General features: G+C 36.5%; 1 protein-coding gene across 2 annotated transcripts; it reads left to right on the top strand.

Moving 5' to 3' along the window:
• The first annotated feature begins 62 nt into the window (after positions 1 to 62).
• On the top strand, positions 63 to 4,856 carry LOC140828893 (ubiquinol oxidase 2, mitochondrial-like). 2 transcript variants are annotated; one of them, XM_073191765.1, is made up of 4 exons: positions 80 to 508; positions 1,510 to 1,638; positions 3,593 to 4,081; positions 4,494 to 4,856. In XM_073191765.1, the coding sequence occupies exons 1-4, from the start codon at positions 209 to 211 to the stop codon at positions 4,551 to 4,553; spliced, it is 978 nt and encodes a 325-aa protein (XP_073047866.1). In that variant the 5' UTR covers positions 80 to 208; the 3' UTR covers positions 4,554 to 4,856. The 2 variants fall into 2 exon arrangements, with proteins under 2 accessions (XP_073047876.1, XP_073047866.1); XM_073191775.1 differs by lacking the exon at positions 1,510 to 1,638 and having other exon boundaries at positions 63 to 508.
• Positions 4,857 to 15,361: the final 10,505 nt, after the last annotated feature.

Below are 15,361 nucleotides of genomic sequence, written 5' to 3'. Positions count from 1 at the left end.
TTGTAAACCTTTGCATGCAACCGTCACGGAGTACAATAGTTCCTGTAACTTGGAGAAGAAGAAACGGTCGGTCCCCGGGATTCCGGACAATGGACAAGGGCGTTTTCGTAATCTCCTCAGTCAGCGCAGCCGTTGCTTATTTGCTTTTGACCCGATGCACACGTAAATTTTTCTGCTTTCACGTTCGGCTCATTGGGAGACTACGAAGATGAATCGCTTGGTGGTGAAGCGCGTGGTTACCGGCGGTGGTTTTAGCAGTTCCTCGGCGGCGGCGACTCCGTTTGATGTGTTTGGGGCGGCGAAGGGGCAGAGTTTGGGCTTGTCGGTGGGATGGAGGCGGTTGATGAGCTCGGTGGCAGAGCCTTCGGCGTCGGGGACAGAGAAGAAGGGGAGTCACGACGTGGCACTTGAGAAGGTGGAGAAAGGTGGGATTTCGAGCTACTGGGGAATCGCGAGGCCTAAGATCACTAGAGAAGACGGCACTGAGTGGGTTTGGAACTGCTTCATGGTAAAATGATAGATCGTGTAGCTCTGCTGCTACTCTTTGATTTTACTGCCTATTTTGGATCGAAGATATGATTTGATGCATGCTTTTGCCTGTTGGTATATTGAATGCATATCTCTTTGTTTTTATTTATCTGTTTTGTATGTTGTTTCGTGCTCTTCTTTTGCCGCCTTAGACAACCGTTAGCCTGGAGTCATGTTTCTCGGAAGCTTTTGCATTTGCTGATATGCCATGGAAGCAACAAATATCACATCCTATTCAATAATTGAAACCATGCCAGGTGTTGTTTCTGTACTAGGAGACCTGTTTACGTGTTAGAAGCTGCCAAATTTATGTGAACGTATGTGTATCTGTATTTTTTAATGGTTTGGAACAGTTTATTAGTAGACGTCCTAATTTTGGACAGTAGCTAAAAGATGGGAGCTTGATGAGTTTGGGCAAGTAATTTGATTTGGTGCGACACAGCTCATGATATATGAACTTGTCTATCTGGAACTACTCATACTACCGTAGTGCCTTACACGAGGTCCGCATCTCATTAGACTGTATAAGGGATTGGGAGTGCTTGATCTGTCTTGATTGTCAATGGAGTTAGTAGGATGCAGTGTTTGTTCTTCTAAGCTGAGATCTCTCAATTTCTGTAGATGTGTTACTGCATTCTTGACACCAACTCCAATTTGAAAGTCATGGTTTTAACGAGAGGAACATAACAATATGATCTCTAATTTAGACTTTGAGCAAAAATGTTATGAAACGACTGGTTTGTAGATTGGCTGTGCGTGGGCTTATTAATTTATTTATTGAATAGAAAATTAAACATCAGAAACTGCTTCTTTAATGTTTACAACAGTTCAACTGGTGAGGTGTCGAACTGTTGAAGTTGTATCTAGTTGTCTTAGTGTGTAGTAATACATCATGCAATCAAGCACTCAGGTTTCTGAGTACTAATTACCTGTATTTTGGCTAAGTCCCTGAAAACTTCTGATTTCATTTTTGTGGTGCAGCCATGGGAAACTTATCATTCGAACTCATCAATAGATCTTAACAAGCATCATGTTCCGAAGAAATTTGTTGATAAAGTAGCATACCGAACAGTGAAACTTCTTAGAATTCCCACAGACCTATTTTTCAAGGTATTCTGTTTTTTTTTTAATTATCTCCCGGTTTCTTCTTTTTTCTTTTCTCTTTTGTCTTTTCTCTTGGATTCTGCTGCTTAGATTATTATCTTAAGATGTGTGAGCCCTAATATTATTTCATTATAAGTTTTTATTATGAACTTAATTGATTGAGGAAATACAGTCGCACCTGTTTGAATTTTCTATTAGTGTTTCCATATTCTGCGTTACCTCGTTTCATATTTATCAGTTCTAGGTTCTCAATTGAGTGTCTGAGCAGATGTTATTATGTTGTTCTAGCAGGGTGCGCAAACAACCACCACCCTGTAACTGTACCCAAATCTACCAAGTTTAAGTTGTTTTTAGATACATCAATACACAAACTCTGTAGTATGAACCTTTACACGAATTACACTCACAAAACTTAATGGTTTAAATGGATATTGTAGTTTATGTGAGAGTATACAGAGAAGAAGAAAGAAGATTATTTCTACTTTATTCATCGGTAAATGCCCTACATTAAATACAAAATAGAAATGAAAAGATAGCACCCTAATCTAATCTAATCTAATCTAATCTAATCTAACCAATGTTTAAAATACAAAAATAAGATGATATCTTATCTAAAAAGATAAGTCCTATCCTAACAAGATTTTGGATCTTCAACGTTTTTACATCCATTTAACTTGTGCTCCAATGATCCTGAGAATTAATTCAGCTAAAACAAGGAATACTTCATTGACTGAGTTTGTTGATTTTCCCATGTCTCCAACTGGATCAACCCTATTATCTATTTTACTTCTGCCTTCAGCCCTTTCCCACCACCCCTCCTTGCCATAAGCTCTTTTTGGCATTAAAAAGAAAGAAGAAACCCGATAATAAGAGATACAATTTACTTGAATGCGACACAATTAACAAAATATTTAAAATATTAGAGTACAGAAATGACTAAGAAGCTCATATGTTTCTGCAATGTGTGGGCATTGGCGCTGGTTATTTGGGAAGAGTAACGAGCTGACAAGGGTTGGTGAGCTTGGTGATGGTAAACTATACTATTGCTGCATTGTTTGAGCTGGGTTGAGTTGGAAGTGAGCTGGGTTGAGTTGGAAGATTTTGTGAATTCTTAGCGCTGTATATGATGTGTCAAAAATTCATATTATAATTTGTGCACACACATGTAAAGTGTGTAGGTGTTGATGTAGATGAGGTTAATCACAAAATTGCAACCAGTTTATTCATGGCCCAAAACATTTGGAACCGTCTTCTTGTGTTTTGAGGGGAGGATATGGATGTAAACTCTATTATGCACATTTTCTCTCATTTCTATTCAATTACCACCATTGATATTTAAAATTAGTGAAGTCTGAAAGAGACTGCATCACATCACAACTGCTTTTCACTTATGAAATCATATGGTTATTGCCGTTGGATCAAAGTTAAAACTCTGAATCTTTCCTTCCTCTTCAGGTTTATGTTAAATTTTTTGGACTGTTGGATATCGTGGCTATGTTTGGATTCATGCCCAACAATTTTAGATGTGTGGTATCTGAAAATGAGTCTTAAAAATTTTGTTGGAGAATGTAATATATGCTTGATTTTCTCTCTGAAGGAGACAAATTTTTACTGCAGATGTTCCCTAATGCAAGAATTTCTTGGGTTTGGTAAATTTCTAATAGCTTATGGAGCATTTTAAAATCTGAAAATGTAGTCTTTTAGATTATGATACAATATAATAATCAAGTTTTCTGGGATTGGTGAAAAGTTGAAAGAAAATAAAAACTATGTAGGAAAATGTGAAATTGGACAGAAATGTGCTTTAAGAAAATAGTGAAAGTGTTTTGTTTTTTATTTCCAGAGAATAAAAGCATGGTTTTGAAAATGAACATGAAATGTAGTAACCAATTGTACGCTCATCTTGACAGCATAGTATGTATTTTAGTGATTTCATTAATACATAAGGTTCTTTTTGCAGAGGCGGTATGGATGTCGAGCAATGATGCTTGAAACTGTGGCTGCTGTTCCTGGTATGGTAGGAGGAATGCTTTTGCATCTCAGGTCTCTGCGAAAGTTTCAGCAAAGTGGTGGCTGGATTAAAGCATTACTTGAAGAAGCTGAAAACGAGAGGATGCACTTGATGACCATGGTAGAGCTTGTGCAGCCTAAATGGTACGAGAGATTTCTGGTGCTCACAGTTCAAGGAGTCTTCTTCAATGCCTTCTTTGTACTGTACTTGATGTCTCCGAAACTGGCTCATAGAGTTGTCGGTTACTTAGAAGAAGAGGCCGTACATTCGTATACTGAGTACTTGAAGGATATTGAAAGTGGTGCCATTAAAAATGTCCCTGCTCCAGCTATTGCAATTGACTACTGGAGACTTCCTAAAGATGCGACTCTGAAGGATGTTATAATTGTCATCCGGGCCGATGAAGCCCACCATCGAGATGTCAACCATTTCGCATCGGTATTGTCAGCTGACCATCCTAAACGTTTCTTTGTTGGTGCAATAAACGTTTCTTTGTTAGTGCAATATAATGTTTAAATGCCTGAATTGTATGCTTTGGCCTTTGTTTTTTATTATTTATTTATTGTTTCATCTTCTTCCACACCATATATTTTTGGCCGTTCTTTTGCACACTCCCAACTTAGTTCTGAACAGTTAATACCAGGATCCAAACTCAAAGATGACTGGTATAGAAATGGTATGAGAACCTCATCATTTACGACTTGGGTTGGTTGAAATATTATCTTGTACAAAGAAATTCGTGATGTTGTCTAACTTTTATTATAGGAATGACAGAGCATATGCATGGGGTTAGAATTTTACACTTATAGCTTCGATAACGAAATACTCAGAATGAAATTGTCACGTGCAGGATGTTCATTTCCAGGGGAAGGAATTAAGAGAGGCACCAGCTCCTCTTGGTTACCATTAATTTCGGTCGCGTTTGAAGTGGTCTGATTCTTAGTGTCCATGATGAATGTTGCAGAATATGAGTGGTTCAAACACTTGGTATTGATCAGATATAGGAGAAACGGTGGCTTTTCTTTGAAAGGCGCTATTTTGTTATGGTCTTTGGTGTTTGTTAAGAGGTCTATAAAGTGTTAGGTGAAGTAATGTTGGTATTATCTTGGTGGAAAATACACAGTATGTCGAATTCAATTCAATAATGAGAAAGAGTGCAGTAAGTGCAAATAAAAATTTGAATGGTGTGTGTAATATATCTTACAATTTTAGATGATGATGTGATATGACTAATGTGTTTCAATTACTTGAAAATAGTAAAGAAAGTGGGCGATATGATCATGAATGAGTTTTTCTAACATAATTTATAAAAATTAAATATTTCCAAGCTACTCAATATTATCACAAGTGAATTAGTCTTCTAAAATAGTTTAACATGTATGAGTATCATTCTCACAGACGTTGATATACGATAAATTTATATAAAGTATAATTCTTTAGTTATCTAAAACGATAAATGAATTAATTAATAAACTCTTGAAATTCAAATAAAATTATGAATCAAACAAAATATAAATAATTGAAAATAAAATAATAATCAAATAATTGTTAGGATCTCGGTTCACCTATCTCTTATTTTTCTCTAATGATTAAATTTCAATTATTAAGTCGTGTTTTTGACGAACTTCTCTAATTTATCAATATACTATGTCGATCTATGTTAATTAAATTAACAAAATACAATAAGCAACCGTCCTTGTGTTATTTAACTGTTGCAATCGAATTAACGAACCGTGAAATCCTCTAGCTTTGAATTTTTGATCAATGGCGTGAAATCCTCTAGCTTTGAATTTTTGATCAATGGCTATCAACATGTACCCAACCTTATATGCTTATGAAAGTTCTAGATCCATGTATTATGTTACCCTGTCAAGTTATAAAATCTTATATCGGTCCCTATTATAAAATAACTTCTAAGTTGATCATTCTCCAAATATGCAATAAGGCATATTTTGGTACACTTGATAACTAAATGATTAATAAGTTATCATCCTTCATCCCATGTTTGCTTTATTTTTTAATAGCCCATAAAAATTGGATGGGCCCGTGATAATGGTGGTTCACTATGGAGAAGACATCTCTAATGTGTAGGGATTTCTACATGATAAATATAAAATTCTATGAAATGACATTATTGCCCCCATTTCTCAAGCATTGAGATTTAAATTAGTTTTAGATATTCATTCGAAAAAAAATTACTATTGATATTGTGTTAGGACATACATAGTTTATATAATTTTAAAAATATATTTTTGTTATTAAAATTTAAAACTAAATAGTTAGTATTAAAATGAATCTATATTATTTACTAAACTTGATATATTTCGAAATTTCGTCAATAATTTATTTTAAAATATCTATCATCAAATTATAAACTCATGAAACAATAAAAAATATTAAAACGTAAAATATAAATAAAATAAATATATAAAAAAGTGAAAAACGAACTAGCGTATTGGACCCATCAAATTAAAATTTTAAAATATATAAAATTATTTGATAAAGAATTTATTTATAATTGTTTTATGACAATGAAACATATATATACACACACGCATATATATATATATCGTAATTTAAGAATTGAGACATACAAGTGCATGATCTCGATAACAATGAAAAATAAAATTTTTCTGATAAGGTTAATTTTGTCATTGCAATCTAATATATAAATTTAATCACTCTTATTAAAATCATACCAAACATTAAATATAATATCATATATCTTATTTATCCTTAACTTATCATTAAATTATATATCACATGTTTATCCTATCATGTGTATCAAACTATGCCTAAATCAATAACGTAATCAAGTATACTTGAAAACAAAATTCAATTTTCAAAAAGAAATCAAAACATAAATGTTTGGGGATAAGAACCCCCAAATCATAACTAAAATAAAATATAAAAAGATAATGTAGAGTTTTTGTTCATTGATTTCTTCTTCTTGTGCGGCTTCTTGTTATTTTGTCCCTTGAGTGGCTCCTTTGCGCATCTGATTTCCCTTCGTTAATTTTGTTGGTCCCACGTGCGGAATTCCGAAATAATAAAACCCGAAAATAAAGAATAAACTGGACACCGAGATTTACGTGGAAAACCCCTAAAAATTATTAGGGTAAAAACCACGGGCAAGATGAAAAGAATTTCCACTATAATATTTTGTGGTGTACAACTCACTCACTGTGTTTCCAAAGAGAACACACACTCTCTTAATACAGGAGAACAAAACACCTCACAAATATTATAGAACACACTCAAATATGTGTATAAGAGAGGAACTCAGAACGGGATGCAATGAAATGTTCGAATGATGCATCTATTTATAGATGCATCATCCAGTGTGAACCAGGAAATTGCGCACAATTTCATTACGCAATTTCCATCCAACTTTGTTGACCCGCGAAATATGCCAACACGTTTTTTTTTTCTTTCTTTGATTGGCCCCTACCTCATTAACTTCTTTGTCTCTTGGTCGACATTTCTCCCACTTGGAGATTTGATTGAGAATCAAACACATCTCCACATATCCTTTCAATCTTGCCATTCCCTGCTGCTTACGTTTCTGCTAGACCACTTGAGGATCTACACCACTCAAACTTATCAGTGTTCACTGGCTTGGTCAGAAAATCAGCTATGTTATCCTTCGTATGGATCTTCTGCATATCCACGCTTCCTTCTTCTACTACTTCTCGCACAAAGTGAAATTGTACTCCAATGTGTTTCGTTCTGGAATGAAAGGCTGGATTCCTTGCGATGTGCAAGGCACTCTGACTGTCACAAAACAAAGGAACATTCTCTTGTTTGTGCCCGATCTCCTCCAATAACCTTTTAATCCATATTGCCTCCTTGCAAGCTTGAGTAGCTGCCATGTATTCTGCCTCTGTTGTAGATAACGCCACAACTGTCTGCAGTTTTGAAACCCAGCTTACTGCTCCTCCGGCAAGTGTAAACACATAACCAGTAGTAGATTTTCTCTTATCAGGATCACCTGCATAATCTGAATCGACATAGCCCCTGAGTGTAAAATCCGATCCTCCATAACATAATGCAGCATTCGAGGTACCCTTAATGTATCTAAGGATCCTCTTAACAGTGCTCCAATGCTCTCGTCCAGGATTCGCCATATACCGACTAACTGCTCCCACTGCTTGAGCAATGTCCGGTCTTGTACATATCATGGCGAACATCAAACTTCCCACTGCTGATGCATACGGTACTCGAGACATCTCCATCCTCTCTGCTTCACTGCTAGGACACATCTCGGAGGATAACTTGAAGTTAACAGGAAGAGGGATCGAAATTGGCTTACTATCTTGCATGTTGAAGCGTTGCAAGATTTTCTTCAAATAATTTTTCTGGGAAAGCCAAATCTTTCTGTTACTTCTATCTCGGTGAACTTGCATCCCTAGAATCTTGTTTGCTGGTCCCAAGTCCTTCATATCAAATTCCCTAGCCAACTGTGCCTTCAATCCTTGGACCTGATCTTTGTTGGGGCCTGCTACCAACATGTCGTCCACATACAACAGCAAAATGATATAATCATCACCAGACTTCTTGAAATAAGTACAAGGGTCTGCACTCAGTCTGTTGTATCCAAGGCTCATGATATAGGAATCAAATCTCTTGTACCAACACCTCGGCGCCTGTTTGAGACCGTACAGAGATTTCTTCAACCTGCAAACCAAGTTCTCTTTGCCTATTTCCGCAAAACCTTCTGGCTGGAGCATATAGATTTCTTCTTCAAGATCTCCATGAAGAAATGCTGTTTTCACATCTAGCTGTTCTAGATGTAGGTCAGACACCGCACACAATGCCAACACTATTCTGACTGTTGTAAGCCGAACCACAGGAGAAAATATCTCATTGAAGTCAATGCCTTCTTTCTGAGCATACCCTTTTACCACCAATCTAGCACGATACCGCTCCACTTGGTTATTGCCATCACGTTTGATCTTATAGACCCATCTGTTTCCAATGGCTTTCCTTCCTCGTGGTAGTGTAACAAGATCCCAAGTTTTATTCCTGTCTAAAGCCTCCAACTCTTCTTGCATTGCTATCATCCATAAGGATACATCCGAGCTTTGAGTAGCCTCGTGGAAACTCGATGGCTCACCATCCTCTGATAATAGACAATATGCAATGTTGCTTTCAGTGACATAATCTGAAAGCCAACCTGGTGGTCTTCTGTCTCGAGTTGACTGCCTCACATTGGAAACCTCAGACTCAACATGTTCTTGTTCTTCGTGCTCTGGTACTGCTTCACAAGAAACTTGACCTTCGTCTGTCTTATTCTCTACCTGAAAAATAGTAGTTTCTGAATTCTGTGTGCCTTTGTCTCCCTTTACTTTATCTTCCTCGAAGATAACATCCCTGCTGATGACAAGCTTGTGAACAGTAGGATCCCACAAGCGAAACCCCTTTACTCCATCAGCATAACCCAAGAAGATACATTTTCTGGATTTTGAATCCAACTTCGATCTTTCTTGCTCATTGTACAGAACGTACACCGGACTTCCAAATGTATGCAAATGAGAATAATCTGTCGGCTTCCCAGTCCACATCTCCATCGGAGTCTTCAGATCAATCGCCACTGAAGGAGAACGATTGATAATATAACAAGCGGTTTTGACTGCTTCCGCCCAAAATGATTTTTCTAGACCTGCAGTCCTCAACATAGCTCTTGTTCTGTCCAACAAGGTTCTGTTCATCCGCTCCGCCACTCCATTCTGTTGAGGTGTGTAAGCCGCCGTAAACTGTCTTTTGATGCCCTCATGTTGACAAAATGCATCAAACTCATCACTGGTATATTCTCCTCCATTGTCAGTCCTCAGACACTTGATTTTCTTTTCAGAATCAAGTTCAACCCGCGCTTTGAATTCTTTGAAGATCTGGAAAGCATCTGATTTCTTCTTGATTGGATACACCCAACATCTCCTAGAGAAATCATCAATAAACGAGACAAAGTATCTCGCTCCTCCTAGGGATACAACCGGTGCTTGCCAAACATCCGAATGAATCAGCTCCAATATGCTTTTGCTCCTGGCAGTAGAAGTGCCAAACTTTAATCTGTGTTGTTTACTGGTAACACAGTGCTCACAAAAGGGTAGCGACACTTTTGTAAGTCCCGGCAGCAGCTTCCGTTCTGAGAGAATTTTCAACCCTCGTTCTGACATATGCCCGAGCTTTCTATGCCATAACACTGTTAATTCTTCTCCTGAACCAATTGATGCAACAGCTAGTTCTGCCTCTTTGTGTGTTTCTCCCAAAAGTACATACAGATTTGCAGCAACCTTTTCCGCCTTCATAACCACAAGCGCGCCTTTTACAATTTTCATGATCCCTTTCTCGATCCGAGTTTTGCACCCGATGTCATCCAATTGCCCCAAGGACAAAAGATTTTTCGCCAGTCCTTTCACATGTCGTACCTCCTGTATGGTGCGAATGGTGCCATCAAACATTTTAATTTTGATAGTACCGACCCCAGCGATTTCCAAGGCATGATCATTTCCCATGAATACAGATCCTCCTGAGACTGGTTCATAATGATCAAACCATTCTCTCCGAGACGTCATATGCCACGTCGCTCCTGAATCCATAATCCATGTGTCACAAAATTTGTGCCTGCCTTCTGCAACTGTTGTCGCTTCGCTGAATAATATTTCACCACTGCCTGAAGTACTAGCCACATTTCCTTGAGAGCTTTTCTCGATACTCGTACACTCTCTCTTGAAGTGCCCTTTACCGCCACATTTAAAGCAGTAAATATTTTTCTTCTTACTTCTGGACTTTGATCTACCTCTCCTTTGGCTCCCACTGGAGTCACGGTCCATAAATCTTCCTCTTATCATCGGTAAAGCCTCTGCCTGCTTCGAAGTTACCAACCTATCTTCCTTATTCTTGCGCCGGCTTTCTTCTCCGAGAACCGCAGTTAAGACATCGTCGAATCTTAGAAAGCCCATAAGAATATTGTTGGTAATGTTGATGATAAGTTGATCGTATGAATCTGGTAGACTTTGAAGTAGAAGCTCCGCACGTTCATTTTCTCCTATTTTATGCCCCATGGAAGTGAGTTGGGCAAATAGAGTATTTAGTGTGTTGATATGGTCGGTCATCGATGAAGATTCCGCCATCCGAAGAGTATAAAGCCTTCTCTTTAGGAAAATCATGTTGTGTAGCGACTTGACCTCGTACATCTTTGTCAGAGTATCCCAGATAACTTTGGCTGTTTTTATCTCAGAGATACTTGACAAAACTTCGTCAGCTATAGCCAAGTGTAAATTGGCAACAGCATTATCACTCATCTCATTCCATTTTACATCGTCCGCCATTTCCTCCGGTCTATCTCCAATAGCCGCCAAACAATTTTCTTTTCTTAAAATTGCTTGCATCTTTATTTTCCACAACAGAAAATTACTTCCATTGAACTTTGTTATCTCGTACCTTCCCGCCATTATGTCTACAACAATTTTATAGACTGGACAAAATAATCTCACCTTAAATAAAAAATCTCAAAAAATCTTTTTCTGATGTGGAAGATCAGTCTAGGCTGCAACCACAGAGCATACTCAGAATTTTAAGAAATTTTAAACCAAGGCTCTGATACCACTTGTTGGTCCCACGTGCGGAATTCCGAAATAATAAAACCCGAAAATAAAGAATAAACTGGACACCGAGATTTACGTGGAAAACCCCTAAAAATTATTAGGGTAAAAACCACGGGCAAGATGAAAAGAATTTCCACTATAATATTTTGTGGTGTACAACTCACTCACTGTGTTTCCAAAGAGAACACACACTCTCTTAATACAGGAGAACAAAACACCTCACAAATATTATAGAACACACTCAAATATGTGTATAAGAGAGGAACTCAGAACGGGATGCAATGAAATGTTCGAATGATGCATCTATTTATAGATGCATCATCCAGTGTGAACCAGGAAATTGCGCACAATTTCATTACGCAATTTCCATCCAACTTTGTTGACCCGCGAAATATGCCAACACGTTTTTTTTTTCTTTCTTTGATTGGCCCCTACCTCATTAACTTCTTTGTCTCTTGGTCGACAAATTTAGGTTCCCTTCATTATCGTGTTGCACTAGGGCGGTAAATTGACTGCCCTAGCACTAGCTTCAGTATCCGCACTCTTAAAAATTCATCTGAGCGCGCTGGGCCGTTGATAAATTACCGCCATAGCTTGAGCTCCTCTATTTCAGCCTTGAAGTTTCCTTGTTGTGCGGTGGGGCGGTCAGAAACAACCGTCCTAGCGTAGCCTGCACTATTTTGCTCCTTTAATCTTCATGCATTTGCGCTGGTTGGTCAAAAATGATCGTCGTAGCGCTACCTGTCCAACTTCTTCATTTTTCCCTTAATTCCATCTTTTTAGGCCAATTTTCCTACAAATCAATTAATTGAGGTGAGGCATGATCATATGCATAACTTAACGACAAACATGAATGAAATGCGGACTTGACACACAAACTCGTGCAAAAATAGACTAAAAGGGTTTTTTTTAAACTAATTTAATTTTTAAATTTTTTTTCAAAAATAATGTAAAAAAAAAACTACGGCAATCCGCGCTGCACACGTGGAGCAGCGTCCGCGCTTACAAAGCACGGAGCATGGTCCACGTTGGAGCGTCCGCGAATATCAAGCACGGACGGGGCAATTAGCGACGGTTTTTAAAATCCGTCGCTATTAGCGGCAGTTTTAAACTGTCGCCAATGGCGACGGTTTAACAATCGCCGATTCAATATTTGCGACGGTTGTTTTAAAACCGTCGCTATATTTGCCTTGAATAATATTGACGGCGTGCGATTAATGTAGGCCGTTAATGTCCAGACATGATATTTTTAAAAATATTTTACTATTAACAGCGCACATAAACATATACGTCGTTAATAATACTATTAACGACGTGTCTTTATTGCGCACTGCGAAAATTGCATATATTATTAACAGCACACATAAATGCACGCTGCAGATAGTACTATGTGCAGCGTGCTTTTATGCACGTCATTATTTCTGTCAAGTGCAACGATATTAACAGCGCACATAAATTAATATATATTAAGAAATCGGTTAGTTCGGTTCGATTTCGGTTTTAATTTCAAAAAGTCTTTTAAACCGAAGTAACCGATTTAATAAATATATTAATTTAAATTGTATATGAGCATTAGAAATACATGAGAGCCCAACTCTTCATATATGGGCCAAACTTGTCAACACAATATAATTTATTTAGCCTAACAATTGAGCTAAGTCCTAACACCATTTTATATCAATTATCTTTATATATATATTCATTATTTTATCTTCAATTTTCTATTTCTTATTGATTTCTTTTTATTCAATATTTCTTGTTATTTACGAGATCTGCATTGTTTTCTTTTTGTATATTAAAGTTCGTAATTTTTTTAAAAAATATCGATTATTTCGGTCGGTAATCGAAATAACCGATTTAAAAATCGGTTCGATTAATTCGATTTCTATGAATACTTCGGTCGTCGGTTCGGTTGCATTTATGTGCACTGTTAATATTGTTACACTTGACAGAAATAACGACGTGCATAAAAGCACGCTGCGCATAGTACTATCCGCAGCGTGCATTTATGTGTGATGTTAATAATATATGCAATTTTCGCAGTGCGTAATAAAGACACGTCGTTAATAGTATTATTAACAACGTATATGTTTATGTGCGCTGTTAATAGTAAAATATTTTTAAAAATATCATGTCTGGACATTAACGGCCTACATTAATCGCACGCCGTCAATATTATTATTCAAATACTATTAACGACGTATATGTTTATGTGCGCTGTTAATAGTAAAATATTTTTAAAAATATCATGTCTGGACATTAACGGCCTACATTAATCGCACGCCGTCAATATTATAGCGACGATTTTAACAAAACCGTCGCAAATATTGAATCGGCGACGATTTGTTAAACCGTCGCTATTGGCGACAGATTAAAACCGTCGCTAATAGCGACGGATTTTAAAAACCGTCGCTAATTGCACCGTCCGTGCTTGATATTCGCGGACGCTCCAGGATTGCCGTAGATTTGCAAACACTTTTTTTTTTACATTATATTTGAAAAAATATTTAAAAATTAAATTAGTTTTAAAAAAAAACCTAGACTAAAAACAACACAATAAAATATGCAAAAATGACCCCAATCAACCTTCTCATATTAAATTTTTTCTCGTCTTTGAGCAAAATAGGTTACAAGACTCAACAAAATAAAAAATAGTTGAATGGCGATCTCATGGCCCATGTTCGCGCCTCAATGAATCTCTGACATAATTCCCATCAATCAATGTACAACACAAGTTATCGCACACCCCTTGAAGTTTACACACTATATTTTTGCATTGAACGTGAGCGTATGTGTGTGCTGTGTTATTTTTCGTAGCATGTATTTCAAGTAAATTAATTCTCAAAAATTGAAAGATAACTCGATTGACATGTTGGTGCAATTATCCCTTACATATAACCTTTCTCCACTAGTTACTGACCAACAAACACAAATCACTAAGACTTTTTATGCGTATATCATGGCTCAAGTGAATGCTATAAAAGAAACGCTAGGATAATAAAATGAAAAAAGTACATTGATCACATTTTTTATGCTCGATCAGATTTTGTATCTATTATTATTTTACTTTATACATTCCCTCTTTTTAGCTTAGGAATATGATTTCATTCTTTTAGTTGACTCTCCCTCACCTTACATCTTTTTTTTTTCAAGAGTTTCTTTTTACAAGAAACTTTTCTTCCACAAGTGCAATTTTTTATTCATATATATAATGCCCTAGGATATGAGTATTTAGCATTTTATTTTATTTTTTCTAATGGTACAATTATGAGACTCGATGTAAAGATGAGTTTCATATAATTTCATGTTTCTAGTTACGATCAACTCAATTCAACAGTCTAAGAAAAATTTGCCTATATCATTTTCGTGTTGTTGGTAAGTACTTTGTTTCGAAGGACATGTATTCAAGTCCAACCAAAATCTAATGTTTCTCAAGTTTCCCACTAAAATTTTGAATTTCACTACTATTCGCATAATTCACTAGTTCTGAACTAGTTTCTACACGAAACGACATAACTAGATGAAAATATATAATTAATTTCTTTATATGACAACAAATAAATACAAGAAACTAACTACTCCCTCTCCATACTAAAACTTTGCATTGTCCTCAATGCAACAAACAAAGACACATATAACTTAACAAAATATAAAATGAAATAAAAAATAAACTAAACGAATGAGAGGACTCCTCTGATTGATTGTAAAACGTTTCTGTTGTGGATATTCTTATGCCACCAATTTGCCACTTCTTATAATATGCATACCTTGCAAGGAAATTTAAGTGATTAAACATGATCAATTAATAAGAAACAAGAACTCAATGCAAAAATTAAAATTAATTTAAATTAATAAAACATAAATAAAATATTTGGGCTGCCTCCTACGTAGTATCAGATTTTTTAGTAGTCATCATCTTGACCCACAGAAGAACTCATCAAAGAGTGGTTGATGCTCAAAGTAAGTGTTATATGACATCGCATATGAGTCTTGGTTTCATCATTCATGTGCCCTCAAGTCTGGACATATGTATTGAAACGTCCCTTACTTTTAACTTTAAAATTTAAATAAATACTAGGAAATTTTTTGTAAACATTTTCTTCTCTCTTCA

The sequence above is a fragment of the Primulina eburnea genome, chromosome 1 (genome assembly GCF_022965805.1).
Source record: "Primulina eburnea isolate SZY01 chromosome 1, ASM2296580v1, whole genome shotgun sequence".
Taxonomy (NCBI): Eukaryota; Viridiplantae; Streptophyta; class Magnoliopsida; order Lamiales; family Gesneriaceae; genus Primulina; species Primulina eburnea.
Note: the sequence above shows the minus strand (reverse complement) of the source record. Positions and strands in the feature narration are given on the sequence as shown.

Bases quoted from the DNA above. Each gene is read 5' to 3' on its own strand.
- LOC140828893 (XM_073191765.1), top strand. From the start codon at position 209: ATGAATCGCTTGGTGGTGAAGCGCGTGGTTACCGGCGGTGGTTTTAGC. The intron at 1,639-3,592 runs GTATTCTGTTTT...TTCTTTTTGCAG, and splicing joins CCACAGACCTATTTTTCAAG to AGGCGGTATGGATGTCGAGC. The intron at 4,082-4,493 runs GTATTGTCAGCT...TGTCACGTGCAG, and splicing joins ATGTCAACCATTTCGCATCG to GATGTTCATTTCCAGGGGAA.